This window comes from Hemicordylus capensis, chromosome 1, assembly GCF_027244095.1.
Source record: "Hemicordylus capensis ecotype Gifberg chromosome 1, rHemCap1.1.pri, whole genome shotgun sequence".
Lineage (NCBI taxonomy): Eukaryota > Metazoa > Chordata > Lepidosauria > Squamata > Cordylidae > Hemicordylus > Hemicordylus capensis.
The window spans coordinates 118,682,392-118,710,334 of record NC_069657.1 but is presented as its reverse complement, the minus strand read 5'-3'; the positions used below and the strand labels follow the sequence as shown (position 1 = coordinate 118,710,334).

The following is a 27,943-nucleotide window of genomic DNA, read 5'->3' as shown; positions in this document are numbered from 1 at the left end:
TGCTGTTTTATTTATTTATTTGTTTTGCTGGTCAGTTGACCGAATAAAGATGACTGACTGACTGACTTCTACAGCTTATCTCCATGGAATTCCATGAGATGCCATCTGTCGGGCAGCAGTGTGGAAAGGACCCTTGTCCTTCATGTGCCACTGTGCTTTGGACACAAGTGGTTAAGAGCCCATTCACAGTTTGGAGCAGCAATCTTCAGCACTGTTCTTCAGTAGAACTCCTGCCGTCCTGGTGAATAGCTCACTTATCTCCAAAGTGTGGAGGAAAATAGGACCACTAACAAGAAAGTCAGGTTGCTTACCTGTAACAGTAGTTCTTGTAGTGGTCAATTGTCCTTCACACAACCCTCCCTCCGCCCCACTGTAGTGGTCACCTACCTGTTATGCATGATCACGGTGGTCAGGGACTGAGGGAGATAATCTGTGAGGGGCTATATGTGTGTTACCAAGGGGGGTGGGGCTACTGCCAAAAGCTAATAGTTCTAGAAGGTTCCGAGGTCCTGCCTACGCAGGCACAGACGTCCAAAATGTGGAGGACAATGGACCACTGCAAGAACTACTGTTGCAGGTAAGCCACCTGACTTTTTCTTTAAGTATACCAAGTCTGTTATGTTTAATTTCCAAGTCAATTTAGCTGGAAATCCTTATATGTAAGTACTTAAAATGGTCAGTATATTTTATGCCATTTACACCTGTAACTGCTGATTTCATGGTGTTAGTTCTTGATTGGAATTCAGTAACTAGTATTAAAGTTGAAAAGAAATATCAACTTACATGTGCACTGGGTTAGTCAGGATGTCAGCCGGTGCTTCCTGTGCAAGCCCATATGTGCAAGTAAAAAGGCCTTCATGGTTGGGACCGAGATTTTTCCTAAGGTGTTATATTTTAAATGCAATAATAGATTATGCTGATTTAGAAAATATATTACTTTTTTTTCCTGGGCAAAAAGATAGAAGTCTGTTCCGTTTATCATAGCTGTTAATGAGCATTTTATAAACTTGTCAGGTTATTACAGGAAAATATAAAATTATTTGTGTCCTTGTAACAAAATGCATACAAATTGCCAACTTTGGGGTCCCCCCCCCTTGCTTTTGCCAGATGTATAGCAATAATTTATTATGTTGATAATCAATACATAGTACATTGTCATGTACATCAAAATTCAAACAGTACATTACATACAAGTTAATTGAATGGTCAGTGCACAGCAGCATTACTTGTTTAAAACTTTTTTTTAAGAAATCCATGTAGAAATGTAGTCTTATGTCTTAATATTGTCTTTTAAAAATAACTTCTCAGACAGTTATGACCAGAGCGCGCTACAGGCAGTACAGCTGGAAGATGGGACCACAGCTTACATTCACCATACAGTGCAAGTACCTCAGTCTGATACCATCTTAGCAATTCAGGCTGATGGTACAGTGGCAGGTCTTCATACAGGAGATGCTACCATCGATCCAGATACCATCACTGCTTTGGAACAATATGCTGCCAAGGTACATCTGGAGTGCAGTTTCATTTTGTATGATACCTGTATTGTGTAATATAAAAAAACATACAACTAAAGTGAATTTTATTGCACTGAAAATGCTACTGACATCAAATAGGATGAGAAAAAAGCCATCGCTGACATGTAAACTAATGAAGCATTTGTGCAAAGAACAAAGTTGCACTAGTGTGAGAAGACTGAGTATCTGTGCTAAATCATGGGGATTTTCAGAATTGCACAGTTGCACACTTGCGCAGTAGTACCCAGAAGAAGAAAAATGAGGCCATCCACAGGTTGTGAACCTTGCTGCAAAAGCACAAACGTGTTTGCACTAGTGCAACACTAGTTTGGAACTCAGGCTCCAGACTTAGCACAAGTAGCTAACTTGGCAGCCTTGTGATAGCACAAGGTCCATGCACAAGTGCTTTGTTAGTCTGCATGTCAGCTCATATATTTTAAAACAAAACAAAGAAGTAGACACTGAACACCACACTGACTGTAATCAAAGAGGAGATGCTAGGAGAATGATTAAAGACATTGCAAGAGATTGGAAGCAGAACATTACTTTTATGTTGGAGAAAAATTAAAACAATCTGATAGAAGTGTCATAATGGTGAAGAAATGCAACAGGTGTTAGAAACTAAATTCAGTGAATGCTCAGAATGGTATGGTACCTGGGATAATGTGAAGAAACACAGGTATTGAGCTTTAGGTATATGTCATTTTGGGCCTAGACTGGTTACATGCATTTGACTGTGGAAAATTTGTAGAAATCCAAGAATTCTGTCAAGATGTGAAAACCTCTTAGCAGAGGACCTACGCATTTTCACCTTACCTTTTCGTGTAGCTCAGAGTCTAATGATCATTAGTGGTACAAGACTAGTACTATATTTTCCTATTATCGCCTTCATTCAAAGTCACTTTGAATTATTAAATTACTTAAACTTTAATCTTTCCCTAATCCATAAGCAGAGTCTGAAGCTGTTTTGCAAACCTTGGCAAAGAGTGAATCTGATTAGTTTTAACCATGGTTAAGGTTGGTGCAGACATAAATCTTAACCAGGCTTATGAGAAATTAATGTGTATGGGGAAGGAGGAATCTGGGTAGAGTGTGCAGTGGTCTGCTCCTAGTTTCTTTAGTTATGGTTAGAGATTGGGCGTTTTACATCTGCATCTGACACTTCAGCAAAGTGCTGTGCAGGGCACAAGTTCCTCCAGGGCACAAGTTCCTCCCTTATAACAGTTAAGTATTGCATAATGGAAGAATGTGGAGTTCACTCATCCTTGAGATAAAGAAAAATGTGGAAGAGCAGGGATTAATCAAGGTATTTGTCAGGACAGACACAGGTGAAGTTTGTTTGTTTGGCTGAAGAAATAGAGCACTGTAAAATAAGACTTGGAGGCTGGAAGCTGGGAAGTTCCAGATTCCCAGATTGAATAGCTGAGACATTGCTCCAGTAAAGGTCAGAATCAGATAGAACACTTATGCTTCAGTGCTGTCAGAGAGAGACTTGCTCTAGCCCAAGCTGTTATCTTGTGGGATACTAAACCAGGGCTACTAACTAAACTACTTAAATATATTGTTTAAATATATTAAACAATATATTTAAGGGGACTTGATTTTGAATTAGATGTTGTCTGCTGGTGTAGGAGGTCACCCATCATGGGTTATCCCCGCCCACATGCTCCAGAATGCAGGACTATGTAAATGAGGAGACCTTTTAACAGATCCCCTATGGGCGGTTCCCTCCAGTTCATTTTCCTGCTTTCGCTCCAGATAGCCACCTACTCACTCGTCGCTCTATAGGGCCTACCTTGCTCTCTGGGCTCACATCCTTGTTTTCTCCTTTACCTCTAATCTTCTTGCCTTTATTCATCACCTTGTTTTTTCTCTGATATTTTTTCCTTTCAAAAAACCCAACTAACTTGTTCTGAGTCATTCCCATTCTATCCCACTCCCTCTTTCTATTTTCCATGACTGCGGAGCAGGGAAAGACAAAGGTTTTGGTATTCAGGGTCTCACAATCACATTTCCTGTCCATACTCAAGACTTGGACAATGTAGGCCTCTAAGCCTGGGTCCTCTAGAGGGAGCGCTGTGACACCTGCAGGCCCAAGCTGCTATCTTCACACACCACCAAGGCTGTAGAGGGCGGTAGCCATGACCGCAAATCTCACCACCGAAGCTCGTCGGCAGAGAAACTGCACAGGAAGAAGGAGCACATCTCAAAGGACAGGAAGCCCCCAGCATCGGAGGACCACAAGCACTCTGTGTTGAGCAAGCGCCTCCTTTTGGTGAAGGTGCGCTCCCTGCTACTGCCTATACTCTCACCTGTGTGGCAGAGGTCCGTGCCTTCCTCCTTAATCCAGCTGCGTCTGCCACCGTTACAGGCCTCCACAGAATACTCGGAGCCATCACCTAAACAGTCCGCTCTCCTGACACAGCCGATACCAGCTGTAACTCTCAACCAAGTGCCGGGCAGTGAGGGAGATGACAAGGACCAGCCAGAAAGTAGGGAGGATGTCCTGAGGATGCTCCAGAGGACATTGGGCCAGTGAAACCTCTCCTTCCTCCAGGGTTTCTGATGAGACCTCTACTACTACAGCCAACCAACATCTTTTTCTCCAAGAGAATTTTCACTCCGTCATCACACAGGCTATTTCTTCATTGGGGCTTGAGGATTTGCAGGCCGAACCATAGGAACTCCAGTCCAAAGGTTATCTGGTCCTACCAAATTCAAAACTCCCCAGAGTTAACATTCCCATGCCTGAATGTTTTCTCAGTTGTCTTAAACAGGAATGGGACAGGCCTGCTATCAGTAAGAGACCTAACACCATAGCCAACAATCTGTACGGTCATCCCTTGCGAACTTCGGGTTTCCCAATTATGGTTTTAAGTATCTGCTACTGGGAAATTGTGGCAGGTCTCACCAACCGCAATCTGAGTATCTGCGGTTTGGCAAGATTTTGGGCAATTTGGGGTGGTTTTGTTTTTGTTTTGTTGTTTACAATTTCTGGGGCTCGGGATGATTTCCGGGGCTCAGGAAATTTTTCTATTTTTAAAATAGGAAATTTTAATAGGAATTTTTTTCTACATTTAACTTTATTTTTCCGTCTTTTCCCAACCACGGTTCCCCTAACCCCCTGTTTCCAATGTATTTCTATTGCTCTCCAACCACGAATTTGCCAACCGTGAGATTTTCCTGGAACAGAACCCTCACGGTTGGCAGGGATGACTGTATAACTTCTCCGATGAGGTTTTGGACTTCATTGGGGTTCCTCTCACTGATGCCCCAGTTGCAGCCCTTCTCAATGGTGTTTTGGTCCCAAAAGATGGGGACTTCACCCTTAAAGAACCCACAGATAAAAAGGCTGAGGCAGCTATCCACAGGGCACATGAGTCCCTGGCAATTAGGGCAGACACCACAACATCACTGGTATCTAGCACCTCTTTCTTATGGATTGATGAACTCCTGTATGATTCTCCTTCGAATCCTGCTCGTTTGAGATAGAAATGACTGAGGCTCCATAGAGCTGAAGCCTTCACGGCCAATGCTAAACTAGGGTTCGGTTTTCTGCCAGGGCTATATGCATCAACATAATGTAGATAATACTTCCAAGTCCAGCTTCACTTCCATCCCTTATCTGGGCTCTAAGGTCTTTGGGGATGAAGCACTCAAAGACATTGTACTAGACAAGAGGAAGGCACTCTCCTCATCCTTTAGGGGTGGGGGTCCTGGGAATTCAACCTAAGGGCTGGCCAGTTGGGGGTGGGGAGAAAAGTAAGGTTCTTACTCAGCTGGTTCAGCAGCTGGCACCCCCCTGGCATGGCCCCAAGTGTGCACGATCCTTATTAGCAAGCAGCCAGCGTGGCAGTGTTGTGATCCCGGCCTCCGTGGGTCTGCAAAGGCCATTTGCATGGCATCCACAGAGGCCAGAACTGCACCACTGCCAGCTTGCTAACAAGGTGCCATGTGTGCTTGAGGCTGCTCTAAGAGGGCTGAGCAACAGCACTGGCAGCCACACCAGCCAGGTAAGAACTTTACTACTTCTCTTGGTGCCCCCGCCCAGCTGCCCGATCACTGCCAAACTGGTTCACCCAAACCAGACTGGGTTTGATTGTGGACCAAACTGCTCCCAGTTCAGCTCACAATCAAGTCATTGAACCACCCTGGTCCGTTTGGCAGCAAACAGTTCGTGCACACCACTATTACAGATTTGGTTTCCAGTAAGATGTGAAATCTCCCTTCACTCTGACGTTCAATATACTCTGCCTCTTCTCACAAATCTGGGACTGCCAGTCAATAAAAAAAATCCAAACTAACACCTCAACATCGTCTTCCATATATTGGTGCTGTCTTGGATGCATACTCAAACTGCACCTATCAGACAACAGGCAGACTTCTACCACCAACCTGATTTCTGCCTTTCAGGCTGCTCCAAAACAGAGGTGTAACGATCTCTGACTCAGTCAGGTAAATGATTACCTGACTGGCCAGTTCTGTCTAGCCTTCTCAGTCAGCTAGCTCACGAGGGAGACTCTTATCAGCTGAGGCACCGCTCTGAGTGCTCTGAGGAGCTGCCTGGTTGTTTAAAATCTTTAACTTTCCAAAAAGCCCAACAAGAAAAGATTCTGGTAAATAGAGGTTCTGGTAGTTTACTGCTGCCACCAAGCACTCTAAACTTTCAGAGATCGGACCACTGGACTAGAGTGCTTTAGTCCATGATCTCTCTTGAACTTGTTATTGGGCCAATATAAAAACCTGCTCCCCAAGTGTTTGCTTGAATGTGGAGCTACTGATAGCTGAATTGAGCTCTTAGAGACTCTGTGCACTAGTGGGCTCCCCCCACCTTTCTCATGAGTTAATAAGCAACTCTGAGGGGCTTGTAAAAAGAAAAGAACAGAGGCAGTTTTTTCATTACTGCAGACTGGTTCTTCTGGGGCTTAAGCTTTTTAGCACTTAAGAATGCTTAGGTTGGTTACAAGAATGTTTCAAAATGCCCTGATCTTACTTCAGCAGCACATATTGAAATCTTAGTTACGCTTTACAAAGAACAAATAATTAGGAATGCAAAGCACACAGAAAAGAAATACAATTCCTAACACAAAGTCTGACTAAACATACTTTCCCCTTTGCTAAATTCTGAAGCCCCAAAAGCCTGGGCTTCCTTCCCCCTTGAAAACTTACCAAAAGTCCTGATGAGGTCAAGCATCTTGCAATCATGTCTTTCAAGGATCTGCACAGTCACCATGCAGGAGCAAACTCCATGCTAGATTTCCTGCCCCGCTGCACTCTCCTGTCCCACTTCTCCCTTCTTCCCAGCATTCCCAGCAGCAGCCCTCATTTCCCACCCACCTGGTGGATTGATTGGTGAGCCCTGTGGGTTGCCAGCTTGTCAGTCAGGGACAGGGGTTCACTTCCTGTTGCCCCTCTTGGGGGTGGGGAGGCTGGTCACCACAAGGGGGTTTGCCCCATCCAATTCCTCCTCACGCTCGCCTGAAGATGCACAGGCTGCAGCTGTGGTTCCTCTCAGTCTTTCATCCGAACCTAGACAATCAAACCAAATGACTGACAATCCCATCTCATGTCCTGCACACTCTTCTGTGGTGGACTATGTCTTAATCACTATCTCAAGGCATTTTCTTCCGCCTCCACTCTCCATCTGTTATACTACCACAGCTACTTCCCTTCAAGGTTGGGGAGCCCATTTCTGCAATCTCAAGGCCAATGGAACACCCAGTAAAAGGAGCTCCATATAAACTTCCTCAGACTCCTGCCTGCTTTCCTTTAAAAGCCTTTTTACCCATTCTACGAGGCCATGTAGCCCAAATCCACCCGGACAACACAAAAGCGACTGCCTATATAAACCACCAAGGCAGCACGGTGTTGAGATCTCTAAACAACCTAGCTTTACAGATCTGACCCGTCCAGTGGCATTCACCCCATGGCTCTGCACATCAAAGGGGTCAACAACACCCTGGCAGACTCCTTGAGCAGGGACCTCACACTCTCTGCTCTGAACAAATGGGAGCTGAACAAGGTGATTTTTCAAGACCTCTTTTGCCTCTGGGGGTACTCTCAAAGTGGACTTATTTGCTACCCAAACCAATGCCAATTGTCAACATTTCTGATCCTGGGCAGGTATAGGACTGAGATCCTTGGGGGATGAGTTCCAGAGGGGGGATCTCTTCTACCTGTTCCCCCCATTTCCACTCCTTTCCAAGGTTCTCAGCAAGATCCTTCAGGAACAGACTCAGTGCATTCTCATCTCCCCTTGGTGGCCCAGGCAACCCTGGTTTCCTACCCTTCTCAGACTATCCAAAGGCCAACATGTTGCTTCCCGCTCAGATGGGACCTGCTTTCTCAGGAATCTGGGCAAGTTCTCCACCATGCCCTAGGAACCCTTAATATGCCTGTGTGGGGGCTAAACTATTAGACCAGATCCTCCTCAAAGAAAGGAAGGTGTCCACCAGGAAAAATTACGTGCATAAGTGGAGACACTTCACATCCTATATCTCCTTGCATGGATTGAGCCCCTTTTCAGCCTCAATTCGTCAGATCCTTCTGTATCTAACCTCCCTTTAGGGGAGCGGGACTTTCCAACACTGTGTTTTTTCCTGGGTCTACTGCTGGCTTTCTCCTGGGCTAATTTTAGATGTCCATTCTGCTTTTCACGGTTCTCTCTTTGGTTCTTTCTCCTTCATTTGATGTTTGCTTATTTCTGTTGTCCTTTCTGTGTTGCTTTCTTTTGCTTCAAGCTTTTAAATGGAACTGGAGGGAGCCGCCCACAGGGGGTCTCTTAAAGGTTCTCCTCATTTACATAGTCCTGCCTTCTGGAGCATGTGGGTGGGGATAACCCACAATACAGGTGAAACTCAGAAAATTAGAATATTGTGCAAAAGTCCATTAATTTCAGTAATGCAAATTAAAAGGTGAAACTGATATATGAGACAGACGCATTACATGTAAAGCGAGATAAGTCAAGCCTTAATTTGTTATAATTGTGATGATCATGGCGTACAGCTCATGAAAACCCCAAATCCACAATCCCAGAAAATTAGAATATTACATGGAACCAAGAAGACAAGGATTGTAGAATAGAACAATATCGGACCTCTGAAAAGTATAAGCATGCATATGTATTCAGTACTTGGTTTGGGCCCCTTTTGCAGTAATTACTGCCTCAATGCGGCGTGGCATGGATGCTATCAGCCTGTGGCACTGATGAGGTGTTATGGAAGACCAGGATGCTTCATTAGCGGCCTTCAGCTCTTCTGCATTGTTTGGTCTCATGTCTCTCATCCTTCTCTTGGCAATGCCCCATAGATTCTCAATGGGGTCAGGTCAGGCGAGTTTGCTGGCCAATCAAGCACAGTACACTGTATACTTTTCAGAGGTCCGATATTGTTCTGTTCTACAATCCTTGTCTTCTTGGTTCCATGTAATATTCTAATTTTCTGGGGAGTGTTGGAGTGTTTTATGACATCATGGATGATTTTACAAAAGGCTTGTTTTGGGATGAAGTTGTAAGAACACATGAGAACTTCATCCATTATGTGTGTTTTGATTTCTATTTTTTAGGTGTCTATTGATGGCAGTGACAATGTTAGCAGCACTGGGCTGATAGCTGACAGTGAACAAGATAAAAAAATGCAGGTATGTAATCGATCATTTAAGCAACTGTTTTGAAGTCTAGGTTGTCACCTAAGTGCTTTTTTCATGAGCTGTTTCCTCCCACTTCCCCGATTTCCCCCATCCTACTGCAGCCCCCCCACCCCTCAATGCCCCTCTGTTCTGAAGGGATCCCCAGCAGATTTTTCAGGGGTCTGAAGAGGAAAGGGGGAATTGTTAAAAATTGCCCCCTACACAAGTGGAATTTCTGCCATTTGTAATACAGCCCTTTGCTTTTTTTCCATTATGAATGTTCTTTCTCTCATTGTAACGACTTAAATGCATTTCCAGTTGGCTAGGTCTCAGACTGGGCTGTCTTGTAGATCCCTCCGAAAGTAATCTATCTCTTGAAGGTTTTTTTCTTACAGAACATAAAATGTATCTAGCTTGATTTATTTTATTTTTCTACTTTAAAAACATTGACCTATATGCAGACTAATGTTGCACTAGCATAATGCGGTGCAAAGAAAAGAATGTCTGATCTGGATCGTGATCCATTGAACCCATTAGAATGGGTTCTGTTCCTGCGCGGAAGCCTCTCGAAACTGAGTTCTACAGCTCCTCTTCGGCGCCTGCGCCCCACCCCACATGACCACGTGGCTAAGGCGGGAGGAAGCGCAGGCACCTCAGTTCCTTTGCGACCATTTTGGTTCCTTACTAGTTTTAGAAACGTTCTACTACTGACTTAGTTCTGAATTTGGACTGTGTTTTTGACTATTCTTTGGATTATGATTTGGACTGACTAATTGCTGGATTTGACCTTGGACCGTTTTCTGTTGCTGCCCTTGCCTGACAATTTTGAGTATCTGACAGTGGACGGATTTCTGGGCATACACTATGGACTGTTTCAGGAGTGAGTAAAATGGATACCCCTAAGGGGAAGAAAACTTTTAAACACTGTACTAAATGTAAAGCGAAACTGCCCTCTTAGGACGGCCACAGCCTATGCCTGATGTGCTTGGGGGAAGCCCACATAACTTCGGCCTGCAAAGTTTGTCAGTCCTTTTCTAAGCAGACAAGGAGGAATTAGGAACTTCGCCTAAGGGCAGCTCTTTATGATGATGTCTTAGCTGCGCTAAGACATCGAAATCTCCACAAGGCTTGAGGGCCCTGGGTTCAGCCCAGTCTAAAACCTCTCCGCCCACCGAGACAGCCACATAGTCCTTAAAAAGGCCGGGTGACAAGATGGCTGCTGCCGAAAAACCTGCAAAACAGGCACGAAAACTGTCAACCTCGAACTCGATGCCATTGCCAGGTTCGGCTCAAGACATGATTGTGGGTTTGGTATCGTCGGCACAGTCAACGTCCCATCGAAACCGAAAGCCTCTCACTCGACATCGACATCAGCATCAATACTGAAAGAAAAGTCTCCGTCAGATCTGCGAGTGAAACAGTCGTCGACGTTGAGAGACCCGGTGCCATCAGCATCGACCTCGATGTTGGAAGGGACAGTATCAACGGCTGCACCAGCGTCATTGCCCGCAATACCTTCCGCACATGATTTGGGGCCTGCTATGATTCCTATCAGATCTCCATTGACGTCGAGAGGGGAGGAACATTCGGTATTGAACACACCAGCTAATATCACCACGGTGACTCCTAGATTTAGGGCTCCCATGACCTTCTCCTTGGAGGAGGAGGATCTCTCCGATGCGGAGGCGGCTCCTTTAGAACCTCTTCTAAAGATGCTGGACTCAACTGCTACTACCCCCTCAACTTTTCGAGCTCTTCCACGCTCTGACAATGAGAAGGCACTCATGTCTACCCCAGTTCCGGGGTTACTGACCTCCACACATCTGGCAACTCCAACGCCATGGCACATTGGTTTCAGCCATGCTGTAATGCCTTCCGAGGAGGCGGCACTGCCAGGTACCACCTCTCCAGGGATGGCTTATGATTACCTAGAGGACCGGGCTTGGAGACCAGCGAACTCTGTGATTCGACAGCTTGAACTGGATCCTGCACCGCTCCGCATACACCCACTTTCAACGGGTGATGTTCCTGCCAGATCGGTGAAGACGCTGCAAGTGGCTTCCACTCAGACTCCCCAACCTGTTACAGCCAATAGATATTCCCAGACAGCAGTGGGACATTTTACCAGCTCAGCGATACAAACTGACCCCTTGGAGGCATTGGTTCCACCGCCCCCTGAGTCACCGGGCGCACCACCATCAAGTCGAACTCATTCTTATGACGGCTCTGGAGACAGTCACCCTGGATCCTCCGATTTTGAATCGGATGCGGAAACCGTGGAGGTGGATCCTACCCGAAATGTAGCTACCCCATCCCATGTTTCGCCAACGGAGGAGCTGAAGACATACCACTCATATGTGAACCAGATGGCTGCTGCACTGGGTCTAGATCTGTCTTCTCAGCTAAAAACTATAAATGACCTGGTCTACAATTGTATGCAATGGTCACAATCTGCCCAGCCAGTTGCTTTACCATTGCTGCCAATAATCTCTAATGCAGCTTAGTGCGCATGGCAAGTACCACACACATCTACTCCTACTTCGAAGCGTTTGGAGGGCCTTTATCGGGTGCAAGAACTAGAGAACATGTACCTTTTCAAACATCCTGTTCCGAACTCCCTAGTGATTGATTGTGCAACCAGTTCAAGGTCAGGGAGGAGACATACCACCTCTGCTGATGAGGGGAGAAAGTTAGATGTTATGGGGAGGAAATTATACTCTATCTCCTGCCTCTCGGTGAAAGTGGCAAATTACTTGGCCTACATGGCGAAATACAGTTATTGTATATAGGAGAGTCTAGAAAAAGACTTGGGTGCGCTGTCACCAGAGGAACTTAAGAGTAGGTTCCACAAAACACTTCAAAGGGCAGCTGACATCACCTGCCAACAACTGAGTACAGCCAAGCATCTGGCGGAATCAGAGTCCAGATCCATCACCACGGCAATAACTCTGAGACGGCATGCATGGCTACGGTCTGCTGCCCTCCAGCAGGACATGAAAGACAAAATAGAAGGACTACCTTTTGACGGAAAGGGCCTTTTTTGGAGGAGACCAATGCAAAAATGGAAAAATCAAAGTTTACAGCCAAGACATTTACAACTTCAGCTTCCGCCTCAACATCTTATGGGGGAAAGCAAAGGTCGTTCTATCGCCCTCGTCCTGCTTTTAAACAGCAGGATAGACGGGACTACTGAAAGTTTTATCAACCATACAATAAACATAGCACTCAACAGAAGGGAAATTTCGGGCAGGCCAACACAAACCTGCAGAGGAAAACAAACAGCGGCTTTGAGAATCAGGACAGCCCATTGCATCTTCAAATACCACAGTTTTGCTTTCCTCCCTACAACATCGGGGAGAGCCTGGGTGTGGCGTGCAACAGCAACAACCAGCCGCCCCCACCAGCCACCAATTCCATCAGGTTGCCTTGCGCAAGCATGGTGCCACATAACATCAGATCTCTGGGTACTGAAAATTATCCAGTATGGTTACGCAATAGAGTTCAAAGCTCGCCCACTATTTTGGAGCATCCACTTCACAAAGGTGACACCAGCCTTAAGCCAAGAGGTGCAGGAACTCTTGCGGAAGAAAGCAATCGTGCCGGTGAGATGGGCACGGAGTCGAGAGGGGTTTTACTCCCGTTATTTTCAAATCCTGAAGAAGGATGGAGAGATTCGACCGATTATGGACTTAAGACATCTGAACAAATATGTCCAAGTGAAGAAGTATAGTATGACAACGTTACAGGATATCCTACTGCTTCTGCATCAGGCACGGTGGCCTGGTGATGTTAGACCTAATGGATGCCTATTTTCACATAGAGATTCATCCATCCTTCCGGAAGTACCTACGGTTCACTGTAGGAGATGTGATTTACCAGTACCAAGTGCTACCATTCGGACTTTGCACTGCCCTACGTGTCTTTACAAAGTGCATGGCGGTAGTAGTGGCCCACTTATGAACAAAAGGGCTGAAATTGTACTCCTACCTAGACGACTGGCTCTTGACATCAAGGGACGAAAACGAGTTACATTCGCAGATACAATACATGTTGTGGCTTCTCCAGGACCTAGGAATACAGGTCAACTGGGGGGAAAATCCAACCTCACACCTGTGCCCGTCATCTCATACATTGGGGCTGTACTAAATGCTACCCTGGGAAGGGCGTTCCTTCCGGAGGATCGTTACCGGACTATCGTGTCACTGGTACAACAATTTCAAGAAAACCCATCGCAGAGAGCTCATCAAGTGCAGCGCCTCTTGGGCCTAATGGCCTCTTACAAGTCCACGGTTCGATACACCCGTCTGAAGATGAGGAAGTTGCAGATGTGGTTCCTCTCCTCCTTCAACCTGCTGAGAGACAGCCCGGTAAAACGCTTGCTGGTACCCATGCCGGTCCTATGTTCGCTATCCTGGTGGACTCAGAGGGCCAACCTACTCAGAGGTATACCTTTTCAGGCTCCCATCAGTTTGGGTGACGTCAGATGCTTCCCTTAGAGGGTGGGGTGATCATTGCAGTGCCACCATGACCCAAGGCCTCTGGACACGCTCTCAGAGCCAACTGCATATAAATTTTCTAGAACTGTTAGCAGTGTTTCAATCAATGAAAGCCTTCCTTCCAATGTTACAGGGCCGAGTTGTACAGTTACAGCTGGACAACACAACAGCCATAGCCTATCTAAACAGACAAGGGGCGATGGACTCCAGGTGTCTGTGTGCCCTGAGTCTTCAGATTTGGCATTGGTGCATCAGAAACAGCATTACGCCGATAGCCATCCACATCAGGGACACAGACAACACACTGGCGGATGGCCTCAGCCATCCATTCTCAACGGAAATCAGACACGAGTGGGAACTGAACGACACTTACTTGCACAAGATATTCCGACTCTAGGATTACCTAGAAATGGACTTGTTTGCTACAGAACAGAACAAAAAATGCAAGCTATTCTGCTCCAGAGTGGGCCACGAACCCCCATCTATGGGAGATGCCTTCCAACTGGACTGGTCGGGACGTTGGACTTACATGTTCCCCCCTCTGCTTCTTGTGAGCAGGATTGTGGCGCGTCTGTTGTCGGGCCATGTGAAGGGCATCCTTATCACGCCATGATGGCCACGCCAAGCATGTCTTCCACATTTACTCAGACTAGCTTCGAACACCTTTCAGAGACTTCCGAATCGTCGAGATCTCCTGATACAGGAAAACGGGTGCCTTCTGCATCTGGAAGTACTCATCCTACAACTAACAGCACAGAGGATCGGCTCCTAACTAATCCTGCGGAATCACCGTAAGCCATCTACAAGACAAAACTAGGCCAGCAAGTGGAAAAGATTTGCTGTATACGCTTCTCAGCGTGCTTTCCGTCCTAAGGAAGCCTCCATCCAGGACATCTTGTTGTATATGATCTCTCTGAAGATGGCCAAACTCTCAAACTTATCAATTAGGGTCCACCTGGCGGCACTATCATCTAGACATCCAGGATGGGATGGCAAGACAGTGTTCTCCCACCCTCCTTGCAAAAGTTTCTTGAAAAGCCTTCTAACCTGTACACCCACCCACCCCCATCCGTAAACCACTTGAACAGTGGAATATCTCGCTGGTTCTCTCGGCCCTGACTGAGCCCCCATTTGAACCCATGCATTCCGCGGCGTTGAAGCTGACATCCTTAAAGACTGCCTTCTTGGTGGCTATTACCACTGCACGCAGGGTGAATGAACTTACAGCTCTCCGGATGGATGTCCCTTATGCCCATTTCTACCCAGATAAGGTTTTCCTTGGGCCAGACATCACCTTTTTACCGAAGATTGTGTCTGAATTCCACATAAATCAGGATGTGGTGTTGTCCACTTTCTTCAATTCGCCTACCACACTACTGGAAAAGGCTCTGCGTTCCTTGGATGTACACAGAGCACTTCTCTATTACCTCTCTAGGACTAAGCCTTTCAGATGTACACCAGCAGTTGTACAACATCGTGGAGAACCACAGCTTCATGTAGTTCTTCTTAAGTGCATGCAACTTCTCTAGTGCTAGCATAACACTAGTCTGGATGTCTGCCAATATCACGGTATTCAAACCATACGTTGTGTTTTATATGGATTTTGTACATGAGCTCCTGTTTGGACCTTTAGGAGGAAAATGTTCTCTAGTAGGTTCCTGGTATTTTGAAGATATGTAGAGAAACTCTTTCCTGTAGAGAGACATTGATAGCATATGTATCCAAATACTTTTCAGTAGGGGTCCTGCAACATGTAATTCTCTTCCAAATGTTCCATTCTCCTCCTCCTTAGAAATGTTGTCTATGGATTTGCAGTTTCCTGTAATTAGCTCCTTGGAGGAAGAGCGGGATATAAAATGTAAATAAATAAATAGCATAAAATACCTTCTCCATGCAATCAGTAGGTATCAAAAGTGATAGTTTGATAGTGTTTACTTGTTTCTTTAAAGTTCTGTTTTGGGGGAAATGGAAGATTTAGGTAAAAGTTAAAATGTAGATTTGGAGCATGATATAGAAAATTCTTATACACTTTAACAACAAGTAAACACTATCAAATGAAATGTTGTTTTGTCAGAATAAGACTTTCTCTCTGTGAAACAATAGGGGTGGGGATGGGGGAGCTTTCCCACACAGGTCAGTAAAAAAAAGTCTACTTGCTACTGAATTATCTTGTGCATGTACCCAAACAAACCCTTTGTTATACTTTTTTCTATTCCTGGTTATTCTAGTTTTCCCCTTGATTGTACTGTTCGTTCATATACTCTGTTATTCTAAATAGCATTCCATACAAGAAAGACTGTTCTTTAGTGACCAAAAAATATCTTAAAATTTTTTTTAAAGTATATTGATCAAGTAGAGCAGACATTAATGCAAATAAATTATTGTAACCTCTTTGGGCCTAGTACCTTTCTTAAATTTTGTTAAGTCATCTTTATTTTAAATTTATAGCATTCCATAAGGCAGATATATTATTAAAATTATTTTAACTGGTTTTTAAACTGCCTAGATATTTTTATTAAATGACATATAAATGTAAGGAATAAATTAAATATTTTTCCCCTTTAATCACAATTAATATTCTTTCAGTATCAAATTTGTGGTCATTTTTCTCACTGTGCAACCAAGTTTCTGAGCCTTTTAAAATTTATATCTTATCCATTAATTTGTCAATTTCTGCAATTTCCAGTGCCTACCTTGATCATTCACTCCATAATCGTTTGGAGTTGCTGCTGACATCCAGTGCCAGGCTAATATAATAGTAGTTGTGGTTGTGCCGTCGAATCGGTGTCAACTCCTGGCGACCACAAAGCCTTGTGGTTTTCTTTGGTATTGCTGCTGCCTGATATAGGTGTTTCCCATAGTCTGGAAAACATACCAGTGGGGATTCAAACAAGCTTCCCCACTGTGCCATTAGGTGACTTAGCTGCTACTAAAAACAGAACTACAGCCTTGCCATAAATGGAAATGACACTTCCAACATTTAAATCTGTTTAACATTTAAATTAATTTCAATGTGGCCAAATAAACAAATGTATTTGGCCACACTGGTATTAAATACCAACACATTGTGCTTCCCTCAAGACAAACATGAAGAAAAATTGTAATAGGGTTACAGCTCTTCCACCACATCATCAAGAATACATATTCCTAAATCCATTGTCCATAGATTTTAAAATTATTTTCATCATCTGAATTTGTACTAGAGAGGAAAAAAATCTTTCTTATATTGTTTATTACCAAATCCTCCTGTGATAACAAATTTCTCAGAAGAAGAAGGAGTGTCTTAACTGAATATTGAAGCCAAAAGGATGGGATGGGAGAACCCCATTGTACAAGCAGAACACCACATGACTTCTCTAGATCCATCTGATATTTTTCTCAGTTGGATAAATCTCCAAGTTTATAAACTGGATTGAATGTCAAACTTAAAGCCACTTTTGCTGCTGCTACTACTCTGAAAATTTATATACTGCTCTTCAACCAAAGTTCACAGAGTGATTTACATAGAAAAATAAATAATACATAAATAAAATGGTCCCCTGTCCACAAAGCGCTCACAATCTAAAAAGAAATATAAGGCAGGTACCAGTAACAGCCACTGGAGGGATGCTGTTCTGGGGCTGGATAGGGCCACTTGCTCTCCCCTTGCTAAATAAAAGAAAATCACCACTTTAAAAGGCGTCTCTTTGCTAGGTTAGCAGGGGTACATGAACTTTAATTTTATTTCTGTATTATCCCCATCATTTACATACTGGGAAGGATATAACCTTGGGTAATTAACCCATGGAATGATATCCATCTTATCCCAGTATGAGAGTGTTGAGTGAGGACTTGAGTTTCTTTACTTGAGTGGGAAGAAGAGCAAGTTTTTTTTATATAGATAGGACCACATCTATACCTGGAACTTACCTATACTTATTGCCCCCCCCTCCCCACTTCATTTTGAGGATGGATTGCATGTTCACAAAAAATCCAGGACAGATAAGCCCAATTTTACAACTGGTCAGATGTTGTTTTCTACTTGGAGGGAGGGGTGAGTGGAGTGATGGTATCCATATTGTCAGTACTTGCTTCTGTCTTGTACTAGGTTCAGAAATGAATCTCTGAACAAAACAACATAAAAGCCATAAAAACCTGGCTTTGTAATTCCAGTCTTCCATTAGAATTGGTGCATGTTGACTTCCGGGTAAATCTGTTCAAGCTTGGATTGATCATGAACTCTGACACTAGGAATTTTCTGCAAGCTACAGTGGTTTAGAAAAAAAGATGTTGTACATTTATAATATGTATCCGTATTTTAGGATTTAATCTATTTGCTTGAGATTTGGGTATTTCATGAAATGCCTTTATTAGATAAGGATATTTTCTGCAGTTTTACAATAAACTTAAGAGAGATTTATTTCACCTTCAATTGATGATCATTTATTTTAGTTAAATATGTGTTCAATAAGCCTTATGTTCACCATAATAATATAAGAATAAAACAGCTGTCACACTGCTTAGTAAAGGTTATTCCAGCCTTTTGCTTAAGGCAGAGTTTCATACCATGGAAAAAATACAAAGGATTGTTCTAAATCCCAACATCAGTAGTATTTCTAAGAACAAAAGAAAAGCACTGCATAAATACATCTCAGATGGTGTAATTCTTTTTCAAGCATAGCATGGTCATATGCAGACAGCAAATATAATGGAATACACTTACCAAATATTATTGAACAGCTTTCTCACTTTTGTTCCATTTGCTGTGTTATCCGTGCAAACTGCAATGCTAAGATATGTACAGAAAAGCTTTTCATGTTTATAAGATTGCCTATTTAAGGCTTATAGTACTGTATGCACCTACTTATGAGTAAGTTCTCTGAACTCACATGCACGTACACTGAAGGTGCTTAAACCTTCATAGGCTTCCACTGAAAAGGTATTTATATGAAAGAGAGAAGTTTCTTTTTCAAAGGTTTATCAGAATTGAATACCAAGAAACCAAATGAGTACTGTTTTTTTCTAAAAGGATGAAAGTTGAATATAGCAACAGTACTCTGAATTCCATTATTAATATGCACCAGAATGTTTTGAATAATATGTCGTTCTAACAATTCCAAGGAAAACTCTTACAAGATGGTATTTGAAATGATTTGTGTTCAGATAGATATACATATATCTGACAATTCAGAAATTCTAAGGAGAGATGGTGGTTACATGATGTATATAAGTGTCCTGTCCTCATTTCCAGTCTGGCCCAGCCTGGTTAAGCTGGTCTGTAGGACTTTGGAGAGCTCTGAGGGAGCACTCCAACTGAGCCCTTTTATGTCTCTTGGCGCTGACTACTTCTCTCAGGCTCTACCCCTTCTGATGCAGTGTGAGGAAAAGTGGCAGCCCTTGGGTCTAGAGCAGTGTTTCTCAACCTTTTTGGAGTCAAGGACCGGTAAATTCTTCCTGCAGAGTTTCAAGGACCGCTACATTCTTCATGTGCAGTTTCCCAGACCAGCAGTTAGTAAAGAGGTTTCAAGTTTATCTATTAGTACTATACTACAGGCATGCACAATTCAAATGACCTGGGGGACCAAAACTGACTGTGACTTGGCTTATGGGGGCCAAGGTCAATTTTTAGGGTGCTGATGATTACAGTAACACTTAATATCAATCAATTAATTAAATCAAATTAAAGTGAAATTAATTAAAATGAATTTAATCAAAATTTAACTTTTGAAGTTCTGGCCAAGATTAATTTAAATTAAAATAAAATAAATTGAATTAAAAATTCTAATAAAATAAATACAATGCAATCTGTACAAAATACATAACAATAAAATGCATTGTTCTTCCTTTCCACCTCTGCCAAATCATCACACTTAACACAGAGCACTTCTAAGGAAAAAGATTAGAGAAGTTTTTCTCTTAATTTTTGATAAGAAGATTATGCTTTGATCCTTCACCACACAGGCTTTTATAAAAACGAAAGAGAGAAGCAAGAGAGGGAAAGAATAGGGCAGGCTTGGCTTGAGAGAGAGACACAGAGGGATAGAAAAAGGAAAAGGAGATGGAGCAGGCTTGAAGGGAGAGAGGGAGAGAAAGAGAAAGAGCTAGAAAAGAAAGAGATGGAAAGAGAATAGGGAGGTTTGGCTTGAGGGAGAGAGAGAAAGTCTCTATAAGCTGCTCAGATCTTGCAGAAGGAGCTAGGTAAAGAGGCATAGAAAAAGCAAAATTAGGCAGGAGCCTGGGTAGGCAACAAGGGAACTGACAGGCCTAGGAAAGGATGTTTAGCTGAGGGAGCAGTTGAGGAAGGAGGGGTAAAGAAGGCTAGAGAGAAAATGGGTAGATAAGAGAGGTGCATGTGGCAGGGGACTGCAGAGAGACTGGAGTTAACTTATTCATTTGAAATAACAGATCTAATCTTAGGATGCAGACATCTACATTTTCTACAGACAATGCTACATTTTCCTGAAATTTAGCATTCTTGTGAGTTCACCCTCATGAGGTAAAATAAAACATTGCCACATGTAGAGATTTGTGGGTCCCCCACAAGACATATTAACTTTTGAATATGGAATGTGATTGTGGCACCACCAAATCACCTTATCATTGAAAATGACAGTTAAAAGTCATATTTTGATGACTTCACTACAGCATGTTTTCTTGATAGGACTGGGCAGGAGTGAAATCGATTTAAATGCTATTTATAAAAGCCATTTATACCTTGCCCTGACGAGTTAACACCCTCACCCCACCTGCGAACCTCTGTGTAGTTTTTTAAAAATCTTCTAATTCTAGCCGCTTGCTGCTTTACTTGCCGCTTGTCTTCCCTTGCTGCGAACCTCCGTGCATATTTTTAAATTCCGATGCTGAGGGGATGGCTGCTGGGTGGGGGATGAGCCAGTGGTCCTTCTACCCGCCCGCCCCACCCATGCCTGCTTTGAACCTCTGTGCTTAAAAAATTCCTGACATTCCAGCCGCCGCGCGGCCGAGGGGACGGCTATGGGGGGGGGAGCCCATGGTCTTTCCACCCACACACACCCCGGCGGCGGCGGCGGAGGATCCCAGAGCGACGCCGTGGCCTGCCATCCCGCCCGGCGTCGCTTCCCAACTGTGAGGGACGCCTGCAGGCGTTACTGCGCAGGCGTCCCTCACAGTTGGGAAGCGACGCCGGGCGGGATGGCAGGCCACGGCGTCGCTCTGGGATCCTCTGCCGCCGCCGGGGTGTGTGTGGGTGGAAAGACCATGGGCTCCCCCCCCCATAGCCGTCCCCTCGGCCGCGCGGCGGCTGGAATGTCAGGAATTTTTTAAGCACAGAGGTTCAAAGCAGGCATGGGTGGGGCGGGCGGGTAGAAGGACCACTGGCTCATCCCCCACCCAGCAGCCATCCCCAGCCATCCCCTCAGCATCAGAATTTAAAAATATGCACGGAGGTTCGCGGCAAGGGAAGACAAGCGGCAAGTAAAGCGGCAAGCGGCTGGAATTAGAAGATTTTTTAAAAACTACACAGAGGTTCGCAGGTGGGGTGAGGGTGTTAACTCGTCAGGGCAAGGACCGGCACTCAAGTCGTCGCGGACCGGCACCGGTCCGTGGACCGCCGGTTGAGAAACACTGGTCTAGAGCCAAGCATGCCACCATCTTTCAGCCCCTGTTCCCCTGATATGTATCTCCCTGATCTGTTATTGGGTATTGAAGGGCAATAAGTTCATTATATGTCCAGATGAATCTGGCTCAAGGGGAATGATGTCTGGGGTCTGGTTCCTTGTTTGCCTTGTTCATCTTCACTGCCAGGGCCTGGATCCTGCACGTGAGTGACTGGTATTGGTACTGAGGATTTGCCTGCCTCTAATCCCCTCAGGATCTGTGTTCTGGTTGTTACTTGCAGTTTGCGCCATTACTTCATTGTCGTATGATAATATTCCTGATACCTTGTAGTCCACCTAGAATACATTGAATCTGGGGCATGATCCGTTGAATCCATTAGAACGGGTTCTGCGCCTGTGCGGAAGTCTCTCAGTGTCAAATTCCACAGCCTTTTCGGCACCTGCGCCCTGCCCCACATGGCTATTTAAGACGGGAAGAAGCGCAAGCACTTCAATTCCTTTGCGACCACTGTAGAGATCAGTGCACTTGGTTTTTTCGGCTCCTCGTTCTGGTTCCTTTGCGATCTAATGTTTTCTCATAAAGTTCTACTGGCTTTTACCAGCTATTACGGACCTTGGACTGACTATTGGCTAACGTTTTTCATCCTACCAATTTTGTTTGTTGACTGATTGTACTGATACTTGGCATTTTTGACCTTGGACTCTGTTAAGACTACAATTTGTGAGTAGCGGACTAACTCTGTTGTTTCAGGGTTTTTAATCTCATTTTGGGTGAATATGGATAACCCTAAGCAAAAGAAAACTTTTAAACACTGTGTAAATTGCCCTTGCAAGATGCCCATGATTTATGGCTGCTATGTCTTGGAGAAGCCCATAACACCTCAGCATGCAAAATTTGTCAATCTTTCTCCAAACAAACCCAGAGAAGTCGTGAACTTTGTTTGAGGGCTTCTATTTATGATGATGTTCTGGCAGCATCTTCATCAGAAGCAGATGTGCCACCATCCTCTCAGGCGCATGGCTCGAGGGCTCTGGGTTCCAGTCAGTCTAAAACCTCATTGCCCACCATAAAAATCCCGAAGGCCTTGAAGAGGCAGAGGGACAAAATGGTGACCACGAACGAACCCACCAAAAAGACGCAGAAAATGTCGACATCAGCATCGACACTGTCGCCGACATCAGCTCAAGATGTGGTCTTTGTTTCGGTTTCAAAGCCTACAATGTCAAAGATCCCTTCCATATCGCACTCGGCATCGATGAAGTCTCCAACTTCGACCCAGAAACTATCGACATTGAAAGCTGTATATCAGTCTACTTCGACTTCGATACAGAGTGACGCATCGACATTGACCATCGGCACTGAATCTACCGGCTCCATCGGCATTGATGCTATCAATACCAATGGGTTCGTGTTCTGATGCCTGCACCGACTCGAATAAGATCCTCATCGACATCAAGGGATGGAGAATCTGCATCCACTCTGAATACTCTAGCTATTATTACAGAATACTCTAGCTATTATTACAGCTATTATATATACTCTAGCAGTCACCCCTCGATTTCGAACACCAATGACATTTGCACTCGAAGAGGGTGATCTTTCTGATACTGAGGGAGCACCTTTGGATCCCAGCATGACTCAGTCTCTCCTTTCCATGCTAGACTCTAATACAAACACTCCATCTACTTTTAAGGGTTTCCTTTGTTCGGAGGATGATGCTCCTTCCATACCTACGAACCCAACGCCACAGTTACTAACTGTGACTCAATTTATTGCTACGACACCATGGCATACTTGTGGGTTTAGCCATAAAGTATCTCCATCGACACAAAACGGCCTTGCCTGGGGCAGCCTCGCCAAGACTTGCTTATGATTTTGATGAAAGCAGAGCTTGGAAGCTGAGCGCATTAGGGGCTACTGTATCCAAGTTGCCACCTATAGCCTACCTATTCGTGCATTATCTGCAGGGGACACCCTTCCTGCTCCACTGGTCCGGAAGGTGCAGTCCTCAACAGCTTCCATGCAGACTCTGCAACTGATGTCTACAAAGCAGGCGCAGACCGCAATGCGGCAGGTATCTTCTACAGCGGTTCAGACAGATAAGCCTAATCCACCTGTGCAATTGCGTGTACCATCCCCAGGTGGGGGTCCTTCGCTGCGTTCTTCAGTGGCTGCTTCCAACAACAGTCATCACAGTTCCTCAGATTTTGAATCTGATACTGAAACCGTCGAACCTGATCCGTCTCCGCACATAGCAACGCCTTCTCACGTTTTGCCCACCGAGGAATTAAAAGCATATCTGTCACGTCCTCAAGCTCCGACAGCGAGGAGGAAGGGGAAGCTGTCAACTTTCCTGCCGATTCAGGAGTGTCTGAGGGGCAGAGCCCGGCTGTCAGCGTTCATGAAACGGCTGTGGTGGATCCAACTAATGATTTAGAGCAGGCACGGCAACCTGAGTCAGCAGAAGGCGTGGGGGACCAATCGAAACTATGCAATGAAACACTGACACCACAACAATGCAGGCACACTAAACGCAAAACGCAATTAAAATCTATTAGAAGAAGCAAACGCCTCTTGCTGAAAGCTGATAAGCCGTGAATTATTGCCAGCTGGGAGCTATCGGCTTCTACTATAAATCCTGTCACCAGCCGTCTACTCCTTGCTGAAAAACAACGTACGTCATTCAGTCGACAGCGTTCAGCTAAGCCGTGAACTTCCCTGGCATTTGGCCAGACCTTGACAATATCATTCCCATGTGAAACAGATGGCAGCTGCCTTGGGTCTTGATCTGACTTCCCAACTAAAGACAATGGATGACCCTGTCTACAACTTCATGGCTCGGTCCCAAATGGCTCAACTAGTAGCCTTACCCCTTCTTCTGGTCATCTCAAACACTGCGCAGTGTGCATGGGAGGTTCCTCACGCTTCTACCCTAATTTCGAAGAGGTTGGAAGGCCTCTACAGGGTAAGGGAACAGGACAATACCTACCTGTTTTAACATCCCGTACCTAACTCCTTGGTCATTGACTGCGCCACCACCTCAAGATTGGGAAATTGACACACCACTCACGCAGACAAAGAAGGCAGAAAGCCGGACATCTTGGGCAGGAAGCTATATTTCACCTCTGGTCTTTCTGTCAAGATTGCCAATTATTCTGCTTGTATGGCAAAATATAGCTATTGTATCTGGGAGAGCCTAGAAAAAGAACTTGACACGCTCTCTCCAGAGGAATTTAAAGCTCGATTCTGGAAAACTCTGCAGAAAGCGGGTGACCTCACCTGTCAACAGCTTAGTACCGCTAAGCACTTAGCGGAATTGGAATCTCAATCCATCACTACAGCCATAACCTTGAGGCACTACGCCTGGCTGCGGTCAGCTTCCCTTCAACAGGATATGAAGGATAAAATCAAAGGTCTCCCGTTTGACGGCAGGGGCCTCTTCTTGGAGGAAACGGATGCAACAATGGAAAAGATGAAGTTGAAATTTACAGCAAAAACTTTTACTACTTCTTCTTCTACTTCAGCAGCCTATACATCCAAACAAAGGTCCTACTACCGACCACATTGTTCATTTAGACCTCAGGAACGGAGAGACTACTGGAAGACATACCGACCCTTCACAAAGCAGACCTCTCAGCAAAAGGGTAAATACACCTTGGCCCAATGCAACAAGCAGCGTCTTTGAAATTCAGGAGTGTCCATTGCAACAATTACCATTGTTGCAATGAGCACTCCTGAATTATCATTGCCAGACCATCTGCTTTACTCCCCCTCCCAAAACATCGGGGAGGACCAGGTATCAGCCTGTACCATCACTCAACCAGCCCCACTAGCCATCAACAACATCAGATTGGCAAGTCATGCTCAAGCATGGCGCAACATAACATTGGACTGGTGCGTCTTGAAAATTGTCACGTCAGGCTACACGATAGATTTCAAAGCTCGCCCCCGTTTCAGGAGCCTACACTTCATGGCTGCAACACCTGCCCTGCGTCAGGAGGTTCAAGAACTCCTGCACAAGAAAGCAATAGTTCAGGTGTGATGGGCTCGCTAACGGGATGGTTTTTTCTCCTGTTACTTCCAAATTCCAAAGAAGGATGGGGGAATCCGCCCTATAATGGACCTGAGACATCTCAACCAATTCGTCTATGTGAAAAAGTATCAAATGACAACATTGCAGGACATCTTGCCACTTCTACATCAGGCGTAGTGGCTTGTGACAGATTTAAAAGATGCCTATTTTCACATAGGGATCCAGCCATCCTACCAAAAATTCCTGAGGTTCACTATAGGGACCTCAATTTACCAATACCAAGTCCTTCCCTTCAGGCTTTGCACTGCCCAGTGTGTATTCACCAAGTGAGTGGCAGTAGTGATGGCCCACTTGCGTACAAAGGGTCTGAAGCTATATACATATCTCGGCGATTGGCTCCTGACGTCAAGAGACAAAGGCGAGTTACTTTCTCAGATACAGTACATGTTGAGCCTTCTCCAGGACCTCGGGATCCAGATCAACTGGGGAAAGTCTCATCTAACCCCAGTGTCCACCATATCCTACATAGGGGCTATACTGGACACCAGGACAGGAAGGGCATTATTGCCAGAAGACTGCTATCTTATTTTATTTATTTATTTAAGAACATAAGAACAGCCCTGCTGGATCAGGCCTAAGGCCCATCTAGTCCAGCATCCTGTTTCACACAGTGGCCCACCAGATGCCGCTGGAAGCCACAGACAGGAGTTGAGGGCGTGCCCTCTCTCCTGCCATTACTCCCCTGCAACTGGTACTCAGAGGCACCCTGCCCTTGAGGCTGGAGGTGGCCCACAGCCCTCTGATTAGTAGCCATTGATAGACCTCTCCTCAATGAAGTCATCCAAACCCCTCTTAAAGACATCCAGGTTGTTGGCTGTCACCACGTCCTGTGGCAGAGAGTTCCACAAGTGGATCACGCGTTGTGTGAAAAAGTACTTCCGTTTGTTGGTCCTAGACCTCCTGGCAATCAATTTCATGGAGTGACCCCTGGTTCTAGTGTTGTGTGAGAGGGAAAATAATTTCTCTCTCTCCACTTTCTCCACACCATGCATGATTTTATAGACCTCTATCATGTCTCCCCACAGTCGTCTTTTTTCTAAACTAAATAGCCCCAGGTGTTGTAGTCTTGCCTCATAAGAAAGGTGCTCTAGGCCCCTGATCATCTTGGTTGCCCTCTTCTGTACCGTCTCCAGTTCAACAATGGCCTTTTTAAGATGTGGTGACCAGAATTGTACACAGTACTCCAAGTGTGGTCGCACCATAGTTTTGTATAAGGGCATTATAATGTTAGCCGTTTTATTTTCAATCCCCTTCCTAATGATCCCTAGCATGGAATTGGCCTTTTCCCCAGCTGCCGCACATTGAGTCGACACTTTCAACGAGCAGTCCACCACAACCCCAAGATCCCTCTCCTGGTCCGTCACCAACAGCTCGGATCCCATCAGCATATACTTGAAGTTGGGGTTTTTCGTCCCAATGTGCATCACTTTACACTTGCTAACATTGAACCGCATTTGCCATTTTGTTGCCCACTCCCCCAGTTTGGAGAGATCCTTTTGGAGCTGCTCACAATCCGTTTTGGATTTCACTACCCAGAAGAGTTTGGTATCATCTGCAAATTTGGCCACATCGCTGCTTACCCCTGCTTCTAGATCATTTATGAATAAATTAAAAAGCACTGGTCCCAGTACAGATCCCTGGGGGACCCCATTTCTTACTTCCCTCCATTGTGAAAACTCTCCATTTATACCTACCCTCTGTTTCCTGTCTTTCAACCAGTTAGCAATCCACACATGTACTTGTCCCCTTATCCCATGACAGCTAGGTTTCCTCAGGAGTCTTTGATGAGGAACTTTGTCAAAAGCTTTTTGGAAGTCCAGGTAGACTATGTCAACTGGATCACCTTTATCCACATACTTGTTGACACTCTCAAAGAAGTCCAAAAGGTTGGTGAGGCAAGATTTACCTTTGCGGAAGCCATGCTGGCTCACTCCCAGCAGGGCCTGTTCTTCTAGGTGCTTTACAATTTCATCCTTGAGGATGCTTTCCATCAATTTGCCTGGAACGGACGTTAGGCTAACCGGCCTGTAATTTCCCGGATCGCCCCTGGATCCCTTTTTGAAAATCGGTGTTACATTTGCTACTCTCCAGTCCTCTGATACAGAGCCCGATTTCAGGGATAAGTTAAATATTTTAGCAAGGAGGTCGGCAATTTCACATTTGAGTTCTTTGAGGACTCTTGGATGGATGCCATCTGGCCCTGGTGATTTGTTAGGTTTCAGTTTTTCCAAACAGTTTTGAACATCATCCCTTGTCACTTCTGTCTGACTCAGCTCTCTAGCCTCCATCACTAAAAAGCCTGATTCAGGAGCAGGTATATCCTCAGTATCCTCTGCCGTGAAGACAGATGCAAAGAACTCATTCAGCTTCTCTGCAACCTCCATATCCTCCTTAATAATCCCTTTCACTCCCTCGTAGTCTAATGGTCCAACTGCCTCCCTGGCAGGTTTCCTGCTTCTGATGTACTTAAAGAAGTTTATTTATTTACTTACTTACATATTTTTATACCACCCAAAACGTACGTCTCTGGGCGGTTTACAACAAAATAAAAACAAAGTAAAACATTAGTTAAAACAAAAATGAAAAGTATAAAACATTACAACAATTTAAAAATTTTAAAATAAGATTTTACAACA

The 27,943-nt window shown here is 44.7% G+C and overlaps 1 protein-coding gene across 3 annotated transcripts in view; it reads left to right on the top strand.

Moving 5' to 3' along the window:
- The window catches only part of ZNF143 (zinc finger protein 143), a 122,796-nt gene that overhangs the window by 39,128 nt on the left and 55,725 nt on the right, over window positions 1-27,943 (top strand). For all 3 annotated transcript variants that reach the window (XM_053287234.1, XM_053287232.1, XM_053287233.1), the window contains exons 6-7: window positions 1,309-1,505; window positions 9,081-9,155. In XM_053287234.1, the coding sequence (XP_053143209.1) occupies window positions 1,309-1,505; window positions 9,081-9,155 (272 nt within the window). The remainder of the gene's footprint in view (window positions 1-1,308; window positions 1,506-9,080; window positions 9,156-27,943) is intronic.